Genomic DNA, 14,071 nt, shown 5'->3' on the forward strand with positions numbered 1-14,071 from the left:
CAAAACTATTGAATATAGAGAACTTACTGTAAATGAATCTAATTTAAGAAAACACATTCTAGGGAAAGCATTAGGAGATATACCTAATGTAAATGACGAGTTAATGGGTGCAGCACACCAACGTGGCTCTTGTATACATATGTAACAAACCTGCATGTTGTGCACAAGTACCCTAGAACTTAAAGTATAATAATAACAAAAAATAAAAAAAAGAAAATAAGCTCATGAAAATAAAAAAAACACATTCTAACAATTGTTTGTATTAAATGGAAGTATTTGTTTATATGATCCTTAGATGATTTATACTTTAAACTATGAGTAATTCTTTTCATGCTGACATGTTGATAGGGAGCACTGTACTTTTGTGCACATATTGCTGCAGCTTCCTGTGTTTCAGTCTGAGTCATGGTAAAGTGGGAAATATGAGTTTGAACCTTAAGTACTGAGCTTAAAACACTTAATTATTTTTTCCCACTCTTGCATTGAAATAGTGGGAGCAAAGGTAGTTGAGACCACAGCAGGGCACTTGTTACTGTTGACTTAAGTACAAACAGTGGTCGAAGTGTTTAGCCCTTTGGGAAGTTTTGTAATTGAACAAGAACGCAGGAGTTATTTTGATAAGATAGAGTAGCCATGGGGCCAAAACTATGATCATCCTTAAGCTGTGAAGCAGGCCAAGGATGAAGGGCTATAAAGTGTTTGCTCTTCCAAATAAACAAAGATAAATTCACCTAGGAAAATAAACTTAGTATTTGGTCAATTTGCAACAAAATGGTAAAAGAATTGAACTGTTTATTTTAGAACTTGGCCTAAGGATGTATGGGGAAATAGTTCAGCATCTCCATTTCTGGCTTGATTTTCACAACAGATTTGGAAACAGAGCAGAAAATTAATGCACAAACATGTTTAACAATACCAAACAAAATGCTGTAAATCCAAAATGAAAACTGAAACTGCATGAGGAAGTACAGCAAAGCTTTTACTGAGGAGTGCTTACTAAATTTGCAGCCACAGTTTTCTTAGCATTCTTACCAAGTATACCAAGTAGTGTTAAAAACTGAAGTCTTATTGATTCGAGATGCTATTTTCTCTCAGTTCTCCATCCTTGGAATATGATGTTCTTCTGTCTGTTGGAGGGAGGATTTAATTTAAGCATACTTCTACTCTATAAACCTATCCATAAAGAAAGGCTATATATGTTGCCTTTTATTTAATAAGCATCCTTATCTGGAATTAGTTTGTGCTTTTTGTTAGATGTTGTGTTGCATTACACAGCTAACCAAAAACCTGATTTTTTTTTATAGCTTCTCAAGTTGTAGGAATTTCTATTGTAGCAGATTTAGAACTACTTATTTTGTAAAAGCGTTTATATGAAAACCCCACAAACAGTGAGCTATTTGCTTTGCTTGGTGTATTTGGGACAAAGAGTAACTATACTGTCTTCAGGTTTAACTCTACAATTTTCTCTAATAGTAAATCCCAGAACACTGTTACTTTGCTATGCTTGGTGCCTAAGTGTTCTTGCAATAAACACTTGCCTGTCATTCTATGAAAATCTTCCCCATTGGGCCCCTTCTGAGGTTGCAGGGAAATTGAATTTTCTTCTGACTGAAAGATGTTATAAAACAATGAGGTTAAAATAAAAGCCTCATGTAGGAGCTGAATATACCTTTGTCTAGATGGCATGTCTGTGGTAATGAGAGCCGGGACTTTGGTTTGTTTTGTACAGGATTTTAATTATCATTCCTGCTTTTAAGTGTTTAGAGATTAGTGGCTTCTGCTCTGACAACCTGTCTATAGAAAATGGAATACTGACCATATTATATTGTCTTTGTTTAAATTTTAACGGGTGTTTTGTTCTGACAGTTGACTACTGGTTATGACTCGTTAGCATAGGAAATTAATATTTTTGTTTGAGACAGTCAAAGCAACAATAAACTATTGGAGATTGAGGATATACAGCAAAACAAAACATGTCTGAAGTTAGAAAGATGAGAAAATGAGAATTCTATAAGAATGTGAGTGAACAATTTCCTAAGCGTTAATTCAACTTGATAATGATAATTATACCTACAATTTATGAACTATTTTCTACGTGTATATTCTTCATTCACATTCATATTGCTATTTAATCTTAACTGTAAGAGATAAATATCACTATAATAACCATTTTACAGAGGAGTAAACAGACTGAAAAGTTAAACTACTTGCCTCAAATCACATGACTGGCATCTGACTTCCTTAACCCAGTACACCATACTGCTTGCCAGACTAAGCTTAACTAAGTATCTGTAACTGATATGTAAATATATGCACATCTTTTAAACAAATAAGAATGTTATATTGTGTTTGATCAGTTTTCAGAGTATATGGGTTTAAGCTTGCAAGTTTTGTTTGCAAGTTTTAAACGGACAGCAAAGTTTGGGATTTTAGGAACCCAATACTTCATAGCTAATCCTAAAAGAACTCAACATATCAATGATTGCAGCATCCCTTCTGCGTTTGAGACTGAAGCTGTTCAACTTTAAATAAAAGGGCTTATTTTATTCTGGCCTGCTAAAAGCTGCTGAAAAGACCAAAACAAACAAACAAGCCTTTGACAGCAAGTTCGTTAGCACTGAATTTAGGACCCTATACATATTCAGAGTTCAGTATGTATTTGTTAAATCGGATAAGCTTATGCTCTATTCCACTAAGAAACCTTTAACCATATAAAACATTTTTAAAAATCTATTGTCAAATCTACTAATTTTTAATGTCTCCTTAATTAACATGCAAGGCATGATTAATATTTTGCTGTTTCTTAAACTGATAATCACTTTGCTATAGTTATTCTAGATTCCATTATAAATACTCTATAGAAGGGGTAGACAAACATTTTTCTGTAAAGGGCTAGTTAGTAAATACCTTTAGACTTTGTGGATTGTAGCTTCTCTGTAGCAACTACTCAACTCTGCTGAAAAGAAGTCATATGCAGTCAGTACATGAACGGATTTGGCTGTGATCTAGTAAAAATTTATTCCCCAATACAGACAGATTAGCCCCTTCACTGTAGCTTGCAGACTCTACTCTATAGGAACATACTCACTGGTTTAATCTTAACCTTTTCTAGATCTTAACTACTTTTAGAGGAAGCTGGAAACATGCATGTGCTTTCTAACAATAAAAATCATTTGAGAAGTATATGTTTATATATTAGCATTGTGTATTGGTATTAACATTTATATGATTATCATTTGCATATAAGATGTGAAAAAGTTACAAATAATAATTGCTGATTTTAATTTATAATTTGTATTTTCTGTTATTTTTGCTTATGTTACAAAGTAATATTTTTTTTTCTCCTCATCCCAGGGAGATTCTATACAAGCAGGTGAGGACTCACCATTCTCAGATTCTGTGACCTTGGAACAAACTACAAGTAATATTGGCGGAACCAGTGGACGTGTTAGTTTATGGATGCAGTGGGTGCTTCCCAAAATTACTATAAAACTCTTTGCTCCAGATCCTGAAAATAAAGGCACAGGTACAGGATTCCTTTTCTTTCTTCCCTCCCTCCCTCTGTCCCTCCCTCCCTCCCTCCCTCCCTCCCTCCCTCCTTTCTTTCTTTCTTTCCTTCTTTCTTTCTTCCTTTTTCTTTCTTTCTTTCTTTTTCTTTTCTTTCTGTCTGTCTGTCTTTCCTTTTTGACGGAGTTTTGCTCTTGTTGCCCAGGCTGAAGTGCACTGGCGTGACCTTGCCTCACTGCAACCTCTGCCTTCCGGGTTCAAGCGATTCTCCTGCTTCAGCCTCCCGAATAGCTGAGATTACAGGCGTGCGCCACCACACCAGGCTAATTTTGTATTTTTAGTAGATACGGGGTTTCTCCATGTTGGTCAGGCTGGTCTTGAACTCCTGACCTCAGGTGGTCCACCCACGTTGGCCTCCCAAAGTGCTGGGATTATAGGCAGGAGCCATCATGCCCGGCCTGGGTTACTTTTCTTCTTTACTGAGAAGTGCAAATATTAAATGCTATTTTGGAAGAAATATTAAATGTAATTTATTATTGTCGTTTATAATTAAATAAGTATTATTAGCTCTAATTCAAGTAATTTCTAGTTGCAGTGCTAAAATGTTGAATCTTATTAACATTAAAGGTTTATGTATACATATTTTCCTTGACTTTATAATACATAAATTTTGTCCTGTTTGTATTAAAATTCATCTAAAAGACCGTGAGAAATTTTCCTCAATGGTCATATTGGTAAATTATAGTATTGTCACTAAAAGTATTGGGAAAATCCTTGACTGATATCAAATATAACACTCCAGACATTAACTGGGCTTTCCACTTTCTTGAAATAAATGTCTTATCTTAATCAACGGGCCTATGCTGATTTGCTTATTATCCTAGAAGCTTTTGTGATCTCAGCGCCTCTGTACATATCCAGCATGCATTTGTCAATGTGAAATGTAAAATAGAAAGTTTTAATATTAATTGTGAAGACTGTGTTGATATTACTGCTTGTTTCTTATTGCAGAGGTTTGTATGGTCAGTGAACTAGAAGATCTCAGTGCTTCCATAGATGTCCAGGATGTATATACCAAAGTGAAATGTAAAATAGAGAGTTTCAATATTGATCACTATAGAAGCAGGTAAATAATGAATAATGAATATAAGAAAATCTGTATTTTTCTTTGAACAAAGTTACCATAAGACTTTTTCTGTTTTAATTTGGCTGGTTATTAAAATAAATACTATACAGGCATACCTCGGCCATATTGAGAGTTTGGTTCCAGACTACTCCAATAAAGTGAATATTTCAATAAAGGAAGTGACAGAAATTGTTTGGTTTCTCCGTGTATATAAAGTTGTGTTTATACTGTAGTCTGTGAAGTGTACAATAGCATTATGTATTTTAAAATGTACATACCTTAATTTAAAAATGCTTTATTGCTAAAATGTGCTAATGATCATCTGAGCATTCAATGAGTCATAATTTTGTTGCTGATGGAAGGTCTTGTCTTGATGTTGATGGCTGCTGACTGATCGGGGTGGTGGTTGCTGAAGGTTAGGGTAGCTGTGTCAATTTTTTAAAATAAGTCAATGATGTCGTTTGCCACATGGATTGAATCTTTCTTTATAAAAGATTTCTCTGTAGCATGTGATGCTGTTTAGTGGCATTTTACCCACAACAGAACTTCTTTCAAAATTAGAGTCAGTCCTCTCAAACTTTGCTGCTGCTGTAAAAAATGAGATTATGGAATATTCTGAATCCTTTGTTGTCATTTCAACAATGTTCCCAGCATCTTCCCCAGGAGTAGTTTCCATCTCCAGAAACCACTTTCTTTGCTCATTCATAAGAAGCAACTCCTCATCCATTCAAGTTTCATCATGAGATTATAGCAATTCAGCCCCATCTTTAGGCTCCACTCCTAATTCTTGGTCTCACATTGTTTTCACCACATCTACCATTACTTCCTCCAGTGAGGTCTTGAAACCCTCAAAGTCACTCATGAGGGCTGGAATCAACTTCTTACAAACATCTGTTAATGTTGATATTTTTACCTCCTCCCATGAATCATGAATGTTCTTAATGGTGTCTACAGTGATGAATCTTTTACAGAAGGTGCTTCCATTTACTTTGCCTAGAACCTTCGGAAGAATCACTATCTGATACAGTTTGGATATATGTCCCTTCCAAATCTCATGTGGAAATATGGTCCCCAGTGTTGGAGGTTGGGCCTAGTGGGAGATATTTGGGTCATAGGGGAGGATCTCTCATGAATGGCTTGGTGCCTCCCCACGGTAACAAGTGAAGCTCTCGATTTCTTAGTTCATGCAAGAGCTGGTTATTTAAAAAGAGCATAGCATCTCCCTGCTCTCTCTTGCTTACTCTCTTGCTTACTCTCTTACCATGTGACACACCTGTTCTGCTTTGCCTTCTTCCATGAGTAAAAGCTTCCTGAGGCCTCACCAGAAGCCAAGTAGATGATAGTGCCATGCTTGTACAGCCTGCAGAACAATAAGCCAAATAAACCTCTTTCCTTTATAAATTACCCAGTCTCAGGTATTCCTTTATAGCAATGCAAAATGGACTAACACACTGTAGCCTTACAGAATGTATTTCTTAAGTAATAAGTCTTGAAAGACAGAATTACTGCTTGATCCATAAGCTGAAGAATGGATGTTAGCAGGCGTGAAGACAACATTCATCTCCTTGTATATCTCCATTAGAACTCTTCGGTGACCCACAGGTGCATTGTCAATGAGCAGTAATATTTTCAAAGGATTTTTTTTTCTAAACAAGCAGTCATTCTCAACAAAGGGCTTAAAATATTCAGGAGACCATGCTGTAAACAGATTTGCTATCATCCAAGCTTAGTTGTTCCCATGTATAGAGCACAGGAGAAGAGTAGATTTAACATAATTCTTAGGGGTCCCGGGATTTTCAGAATGGTAAATGAGCCTTATCTTCAACTTCACCAGCTGCATTCACCTCTAACAAGAGAGTCAGCCTGTCCTTTGAAGCTTTAAACCCAGGCATTGACTTCTCCTCTCTAGCTATCAGTCTTAGATGGCATCTTCTTCCAAGAGAAGGCTGTTTTGTCTACACTGAAAATCTATTAGTGTAGCCACCTTCATCAGTGAACTGAGCTACATCTTTTGTATGACTTGCTGCCACTTATCAATCAGCACTTGTTGCTTCATGTTGCACATTAATGTTATAGAGATGGCTTCTTTCCTTAAGCCTCCTGAACTAACTTCTACTAGCTTCAAACTTAACTTCTGCAGCTTTCTTCCTTCTCTCAATTTATAGAATTGAAGAGAGTTAGGGTCTTGCTCTGGATTTAACAGAATGGTATGTCTGGTTTGATCCTCTACCCAGACCACTCAGACTTTCTGCCTGTCAGCAATAAGGCTGTTTCACTTTCTTATCATTTGCAAGTTCTCTGGAGTAGCACTTTTAATTTTCTTCAAGAACCTTCCTTTGCATTCACAACTTGGCACAAGAAGCTTTGTTTTCTGCCTATCTCAGCTTTTGACATGCCTTCCTCACTAAGCTTAATCATTTTTAGATTTTTATTTAAAGTGAGAGATTTGCAACTCTTCTTTCACTGGAACACTTAGGGGCCATTGTAGGGTTATTAATTGGCTTCATTTCAATATTGTTAGGTTTCAGGGAATAGGAAGACCTGGGGTGAGGGAGAAAGATGGGAAATAGTGGGGTCAGTGGAGCAATCAGAAAACACACAGCATTGATCAATTAAGTTTGTGTCTTATTTGGGCACTGTTCATGATGTCCTGAAATAATTATGATAATGTCAAAAATCACTGATCACAGATCACCATAACAGATATAATAATAATGAAAAAGTTTGAAATATTATAAGAATTACCAACATGTGACACAGAGACTGGAAGTCAGCATATATTGTTGGAAAAAATAGTGCTGATGGACTTACTCAATGTAAGGCTGCCACAGACCTTCAATTTGGGTAAAACATAACATCTGCACTATGCAATAAAGCAAAGCCCATAAAACCGAGGTATGCCTGTACTTATTCTCAAAGAGGGTTCTTAACAGATGCATTGATTAATTTTACTTAGTATTTGTTCATGTATGGAGTATAATAAAATTTTGTTTTATAAGATGACAAATCTGTTCATAAATATATACATTGCCATATTAAATGAAATAAGCTACTTTTACTAATAATCTTACATAATTTATTTTCTATGTTTTATATTTGCTAAGATGCCTGCAACACGGTTGACGGCTCTGGTTTTTGCTGTATACTTCCCATCCATTCTCTATACCAATATAATCATGCACTGAGATGGAGCAATAGCTCATTTCCTAAGCACTTTGATGACTCTTTCTCATCTCACAGATGATTATTATGTATATGGATATGATAATTATTTTTGTCATATTAAACAGTGAATTATTAATTGGCTTTTGATAATAGAATGTTCAACTCTTTAGTTCCTTTGAAATGGTATGTGTCTGTATCAAAATGATCTTTGCAAGTGATAATACAATATTTTAGCTGAAGTAATTTTTAATGTCATGAATATTACGTATTATGTTGTACTTTATCCCTGACTGTACCACTAAATTTATATAAATTATAAATATTCAGATAATTTATTAATTTATTAAAAACATATGTTTCTTATGTATGTGGTATGCACCAAGTGCTATGCTAAATGAGTACTGGGGATGTAGTGTTTAAGAAAAATAGCCTGGCATGGTGGCTTACACCTGTGATCCCAGCACTTTGGGAGGCCAAGGCAGGGGGATTGCTTGAGCCCAGGAGTTTGAGACCAGCTGGGACAAGATGGCAAGACCCCATCACCACATACACACAAAAAGTAGCTGGGCATGGTGGTGTATGCCTGTAGTTCCAGCTGCTGGGGAGGCTGAGGTGGGTGGATTGCTTGAGCCCAGGAGTTCAAGGTTACAGTGAGCTATGATTGTGCCATTGCACTCCAGCCTGGGCAACAGAGCAAGGCTCCATCTTTAAAAAAGAAAAATAGACATAGATGTTACTCTTATGGAGGAGATGGAAGTAAATAATCAGCCAAATAAATATATAATTTACCATGAAGACAAATGTTCTTATGCAGAACTATCACAGTGTGATGCTAATGTAAATTGTTCTATTGATTGCATTGTCAGATTTATGTTTTAGTTCAGTGCAGTGTTGTGAACTTTAGACTTATTTGAAATAGTTATGTATGTTCAATTTCTTAACTCAGAAAAATTGAAGAGAACAGATAAGGTGAACTTATGTTTTCCAGGCCAGGGGAAGGTTGGCAGTCAGGACATTTTGAAGGAGTATTTCTACAATGCAAAGAAAAATCTGTGGTGAGACCCATTTAGTTACTATGATTTTTGAAAATATACTTTAAACTGTTTATCTTTGTTATTTCATAAAATAGGACTAATGGTTACAAGAATTTGAGTTCAGAATAAATTCTTATTAGCCTGTTTCTTCAAAATTACATATAAATTTAAAGCTATTTATTCTTTGAAACTGCTCTTGTTTTGTAACCATCTTCCTGTTATAACAATTAAGTAAATTTATCAAAAAGGCAAAGGTAGGCTTGCTTTTGTTAATATACTTTATCTTTAATGTACTATTGTGTTGACTTTTTAGAATTGTTTCCCAATTCTTATGTGAGTTCATGCTGGATTGTTCTTTACCATAGACTAGAAGTAGTAATTTTATACTAAAAGCAATTATTTTTTGTTTACTTTCATTAACATTGCTTTTGCAGAAGATGGTCCAGGCAGAGGCCATACCTAGCAGTTGCTCAAACCTAAATTTATGTGAACTTGAGGAGAATTTAAAACTATCCAGATTTTTTTTTGCTTATGGCTTTTATTGCTTTTTGTCTTTTCACCTTCTTTGCTCCTGTCCATCACCTCAAGCCTTGGGGAAGAGTGTTGGTCTTTGGGGCAATGTGGAGGTGTCTTCCTTTCCTGTACTGACAAGCTGAACAGACGCACCTTGTTGGTTCGACCCATCAGCAAGCAGGACCCTTTCAGTAATTGCTCTGGCTTCTTTCCTTCTGTAAGAAATTACTTTTAAATTATGCTACACAACTCCCATTAACAGGAAACCCAGAGAAAGAATTGAATGATTCATAGAGTGAACTCTTGATTTGTGTTTTCCTCCATGTCATAAACTTTATAAATGAAGTATAATGTAATTTAAAATCATAAAACTGCTTTTCCACTATAACCTGTTTCTGGGTCACTTGCATGAGTACAGACTAATTTTACCATCAATATAAGGAAATCAAAGTAGAACATTCATTATATTTTTTTAAATTGTGCATGTATTGAATGATCAAGAGTTGACCGATACTGCTTTTGTCATTCCTCTTAGGATTCTTAATAAGATTGCTTTTTAAAATTTTTTTATCTATTATTATGCCATTGTTTTCTTACAACTAAATCAAAGTAACTTGTGTGGTACCTTCTTGAATCTGAACAAGATTGCATTTCTGTCATTGATTAGGTAGATGAATACAAGGCTATATCAGTGACTTTTAGAAGTTTAGAACCTTGCCTTTTTTAATGGTACAACATATCTGGATATGTTCTTAAGCTAATTCTTTTAACTGATATTCTTAAAGTTAACTTTGTTCTTAAATTTAATTTTTAATAGTGTATTTGCATAGCAAGTGATATGTTCTGATTTTATTTTGAGCTTTTACTAGCAATAGTCTCTAATCTTTAATGCAGGAAAAAAATGTGACTTTTGTGTTAGAGGAAGTGTTTAGATTTATTTTCCTCTCTTGGAATGTTCATTGGTGTCTATGAAAAACATTCTTAATAATTTTAACAAATATTCATAAAGAAACCCTAAATTTATCATTAATATTCTTCAGAAATTTTTTCTAAATTTATAAATTAAATGCCATTTAAAAAGTTTCTTTACTTAGTGTTTTTTAACATTTTATTTTAAATAGTATAAAGTATTATTACGGTATGAAAAGTGATATTTATATTACCTCAACTAGTATTCACTTTTTGCCTTGTGTTAAGGGAGTTAGGGATGCAGCAGTTAAAAAAAAAAACAACAACACCCTTTCTTCATGTAGCTTACCTTTCAAGTATGCTTACATTCCACATGTTTAAAATATTTTTCCAAATTAAAACATTTATACATTGAAATACCTTTTATACTCTTTCCAGGATTCAAATGTTGCTATTAATAAAGATTTATTATGAGTTAGATTTTTTTAGATTAGTGGTCAGTAGTAACCCTCTCCCCAGTTGAGACACGTAGAACAGACAACATCACTGTGGTCACTGTGGCCTCTTCCACTGGGGGTACACCTTAACAATCCTTCTCCAGCTACTATTGCTCATTGTCCAGCAACATGCTAATAAAACTGGTAGCACTTTTCTTGCTTTACTATACATCTTTTTGTTTTTGAGTGCAGAAATAAAAAAGAAGAGGAATCAGAAGAGAAACAGTGAAAATGTTGGGAACAGTGAAAAATGCTTTGAGAGCAGGCTATTATGGGGAAAGATGATTATATTGCACAACCATTTAATGCTTACTTTCCAGGGTTTTTTTAATGGTCAATTAAAAAATACAAAGATAATTTATTTTCTTATCTTCCTTCATTATAAAGTCTAAATTAAAAGCAAAATTAGCAGTGATAACTGAATTGCATATTTTTTCCTCTCACCACGTCAGTGGGTGATAGGCAACAAAATGAGAGGAAGAAAATAGAAGCAAAAGAAATGTAGAAGTGATGAGATAATATAGCTCAGACTCATTACTGCTTTCCTATTTCTCTTTTTTTTCTGTTTATGTGAATATATTTTCTTCTTTTTGCTTTGTTCCATTTCACTTCTCCTCTTAAAAATCTCCTCTTTGGACCCTACTAACTTGTTCAGGTGTTGGAAAGAGGGGCAGAGAATGTGGAATATAACAGTTCTCCTCTAATTCTATGCTGAGCAATTTCCAAAACAATATTTTATGTCTATTAATTGGTTGAGGAAGATTTTTTTCAAGTGATATTCTTTTTGTACGTTGAGGAATACAAAAGTATACATTTTACTTTACTCTTTTAAAAGCATGCTGTTTTACTATAACTTGTTTATAGTGTTCAATTTGAATAGGAGAGCTAATTGAGATAGTTTTACCAAAAATATTGAAGTTATGATAATTTTTTTACTCTCAGTTAAATGTTATATGTGTACTAATATAGTAGTATACCAAAAGATTATGATTTACAAGATAGTGATAACTAGATTTTATAAACAATGTGTTAGCTATTGATAATAGGCAAGTTCTGAAAGACAAATGTTATATTGTTGCATCACATTACTGTTTAAGTTTGCAGTAACTGTTTATTTAGTTCAGTTATCAAAGCATGGTATCAATGAGGCTTCTTTTGTAGGCTCTGTCTTTGTATAAATTAGCCAAATTATTGAAGGAAAAACTCCATTTTCACAAATGTTATATCCTGTCTAGTGAAGGTAATCATCTGGCCTATTCAGATTTGGTCTCAAATAAAAATATATAATGTGGTTATTTCAATTTCACCTGAGTAAACAACCCTTCTGTGACCTGTGATGCTTTTTATGACAGCCTCTTAGTACTCATAATGAAAAATTATCACGAAATGAAAAGATAAAATCAAGATAGTCTTTTCCAACCTATGTTTTTTTGTTTGAGACAGAGCCTCACTTTGTTGCCCAGGCTGGAGTGCAATGGCTCAATCTCGGCTCACTGCAGCCTCTGCCTCCCGGGTTGAAGCGGTTCTTGTGCCTCAGCCTCCCAAGCAACTGGGATTATAGGCATGTACTACCACGCCACCACATCTGGCTAATTTTTTGTATTTTTAGTAGAGATGGGATTTCACCATGTTGGCCAGGCTGGTCTCGAACTCCTGGCCTCAAGTTATCTGCCCACCTTAGCCTCCCAAAGTGTTGGGATTACAGGCATGAGCTACCCCAGCCTCAAATTCTTAATGTTACAGGAAATGCAGAAGTCACAGAAATAGCCACAAAAAGATTAATAACCTCCCTCAAGATCTAGAACTGGAACTCAGGATTCCCATATTTAGTTCAGTCATTCTAACCATCTTAGAAGCTTTTTGCCAACATATGCAGAATTGATCAGTCATGTGTTTATTAAGAAGTGTAGGGTAAGACCAAGAGGTAAAAATACTCACTGAGGTCATTTTCTTCTTTCCAATTTTTTTAAAAATGTTTTTAATGAACTGTGTATTGTGATTTCCTTTTTTTTGCAACAGACAACTACAAAACTTCTAGATGGCACTCATCAGCAGCATGGATTCCTCTCTCTGACATACACAAAAGCTGTGACAAAAAATGTCCGCCACAAGTTAACATCAAGAAATGAGCGAAGAAGTTTTCATAAGTTATCTGAAGGCCTAATGGATGGTTCTCCTCATTTTCTTCATGAAATTCTTCTTTCAGCACAAGCTTTTGATATTGTTCTTTATTTTCCTTTACTTAATGCCATTGCAAGTATATTTCAAGCAAAACTACCAAAGACCCAAAAAGAGAAAAGAAAATCTCCTGGTCAGCCCATGAGGACCCATACGCTGACATCCCGCAATTTACCTTTGATTTATGTCAACACAAGTGTAATCAGAATTTTTATTCCAAAAACAGAAGAAATGCAGCCAACTGTTGAAGGTATTGTCTTCTGATTTTTTTTGTCTGATTTTAAATAATTTTCTTCTAGAGACCTTAGTTTTCTGGTTTTTTTTGTTTCTTTTAAAAAATATGAGCAGTTGGTTGTGCTTTGTGGTTTGGTATATTTTATAGAGAGGAAATATAGATATTCTATAAATCATTAGGAAATACATCAGAATACTGTGTAAGTATCTGACTTCGTTAGTAGGATAAGAAATATGAGGAATTTTTTTCTTCAGGGCTTTTGCCAGTAAAGCATATATATGCTTTATGTCAATTGTTTTACTAAACTCAAATGTTGTGTTCTATATATCTAAGAGAACTAAAATTTTGTTTAAAAACAAGGTCAGGCACAGTGGCTCACACCTGTAAACTAACACTTTGGGAAGCCAAGATAGGAGGATCACTCGAGCCCAGGAGTTTCAGACCAGCCTGGGCAACATAGTGAGACCCCATCTGTACAAAAATAAGATATTAGCCCAACATGGTGGTGCACACCTGTAGCCCCAGCTTCTTGGCATATAATTTTTGTAATAAAATATTTGTATACGAAGCTTATAGTGCTTAATTACCAAGGTGTCTAGAACTAAATTCAATGTATTATACGTAACAGATTCTTAATACAACCCAGTTTCTACTTTTTATGTCTAACTTTTCTTAGAAGCTATCTTAAAATTAATTACTTTGAGATGTGAAATTACTATTCTCTGAATATCCTATATTCTGACAGTGGTATACAATTGCTTTCATCTGTTCAGATAGTTTGTAGAAACATATGAATGGTTAAGAATAAAGAGTTAGTCTTTATTTACCAATTACAAGTGATAAACAACTCGCTAACCAGAAAAGTAAGAAGCAGTATATTCATTGCAAAGGTAATGACCTTTATGCT

The 14,071-nt window shown here is 34.6% G+C and overlaps 1 protein-coding gene across 19 annotated transcripts in view; it reads left to right on the plus strand.

Moving 5' to 3' along the window:
• Window positions 1-14,071, plus strand: part of VPS13B (vacuolar protein sorting 13 homolog B) — a 916,166-nt gene that overhangs the window by 520,594 nt on the left and 381,501 nt on the right. For 15 of the 19 annotated variants that reach the window (XR_008509424.2, XM_054519206.2, XM_054519204.2 and 12 more), the window contains 4 exons: window positions 3,355-3,526; window positions 4,519-4,633; window positions 9,421-9,562; window positions 12,771-13,179. Coding sequence is in view for 18 of the 19 variants with exons in the window: in XM_054519206.2 (XP_054375181.2) it covers window positions 3,355-3,526; window positions 4,519-4,633; window positions 9,421-9,562; window positions 12,771-13,179 (838 nt within the window). In the remaining variant the exon portion in view is untranslated. Of the gene's footprint in view, window positions 1-3,354; window positions 3,527-4,518; window positions 4,634-8,786; window positions 8,854-9,420; window positions 9,563-12,770; window positions 13,180-14,071 lie in introns of those variants that run through there. The other 4 variants (XM_054519208.2, XM_024250968.3, XM_063726434.1 and 1 more) reach the window with 2 other exon arrangements.

This window comes from Pongo abelii, chromosome 7 (assembly GCF_028885655.2).
Source record: "Pongo abelii isolate AG06213 chromosome 7, NHGRI_mPonAbe1-v2.0_pri, whole genome shotgun sequence".
NCBI classification, from domain to species: domain Eukaryota; kingdom Metazoa; phylum Chordata; class Mammalia; order Primates; family Hominidae; genus Pongo; species Pongo abelii.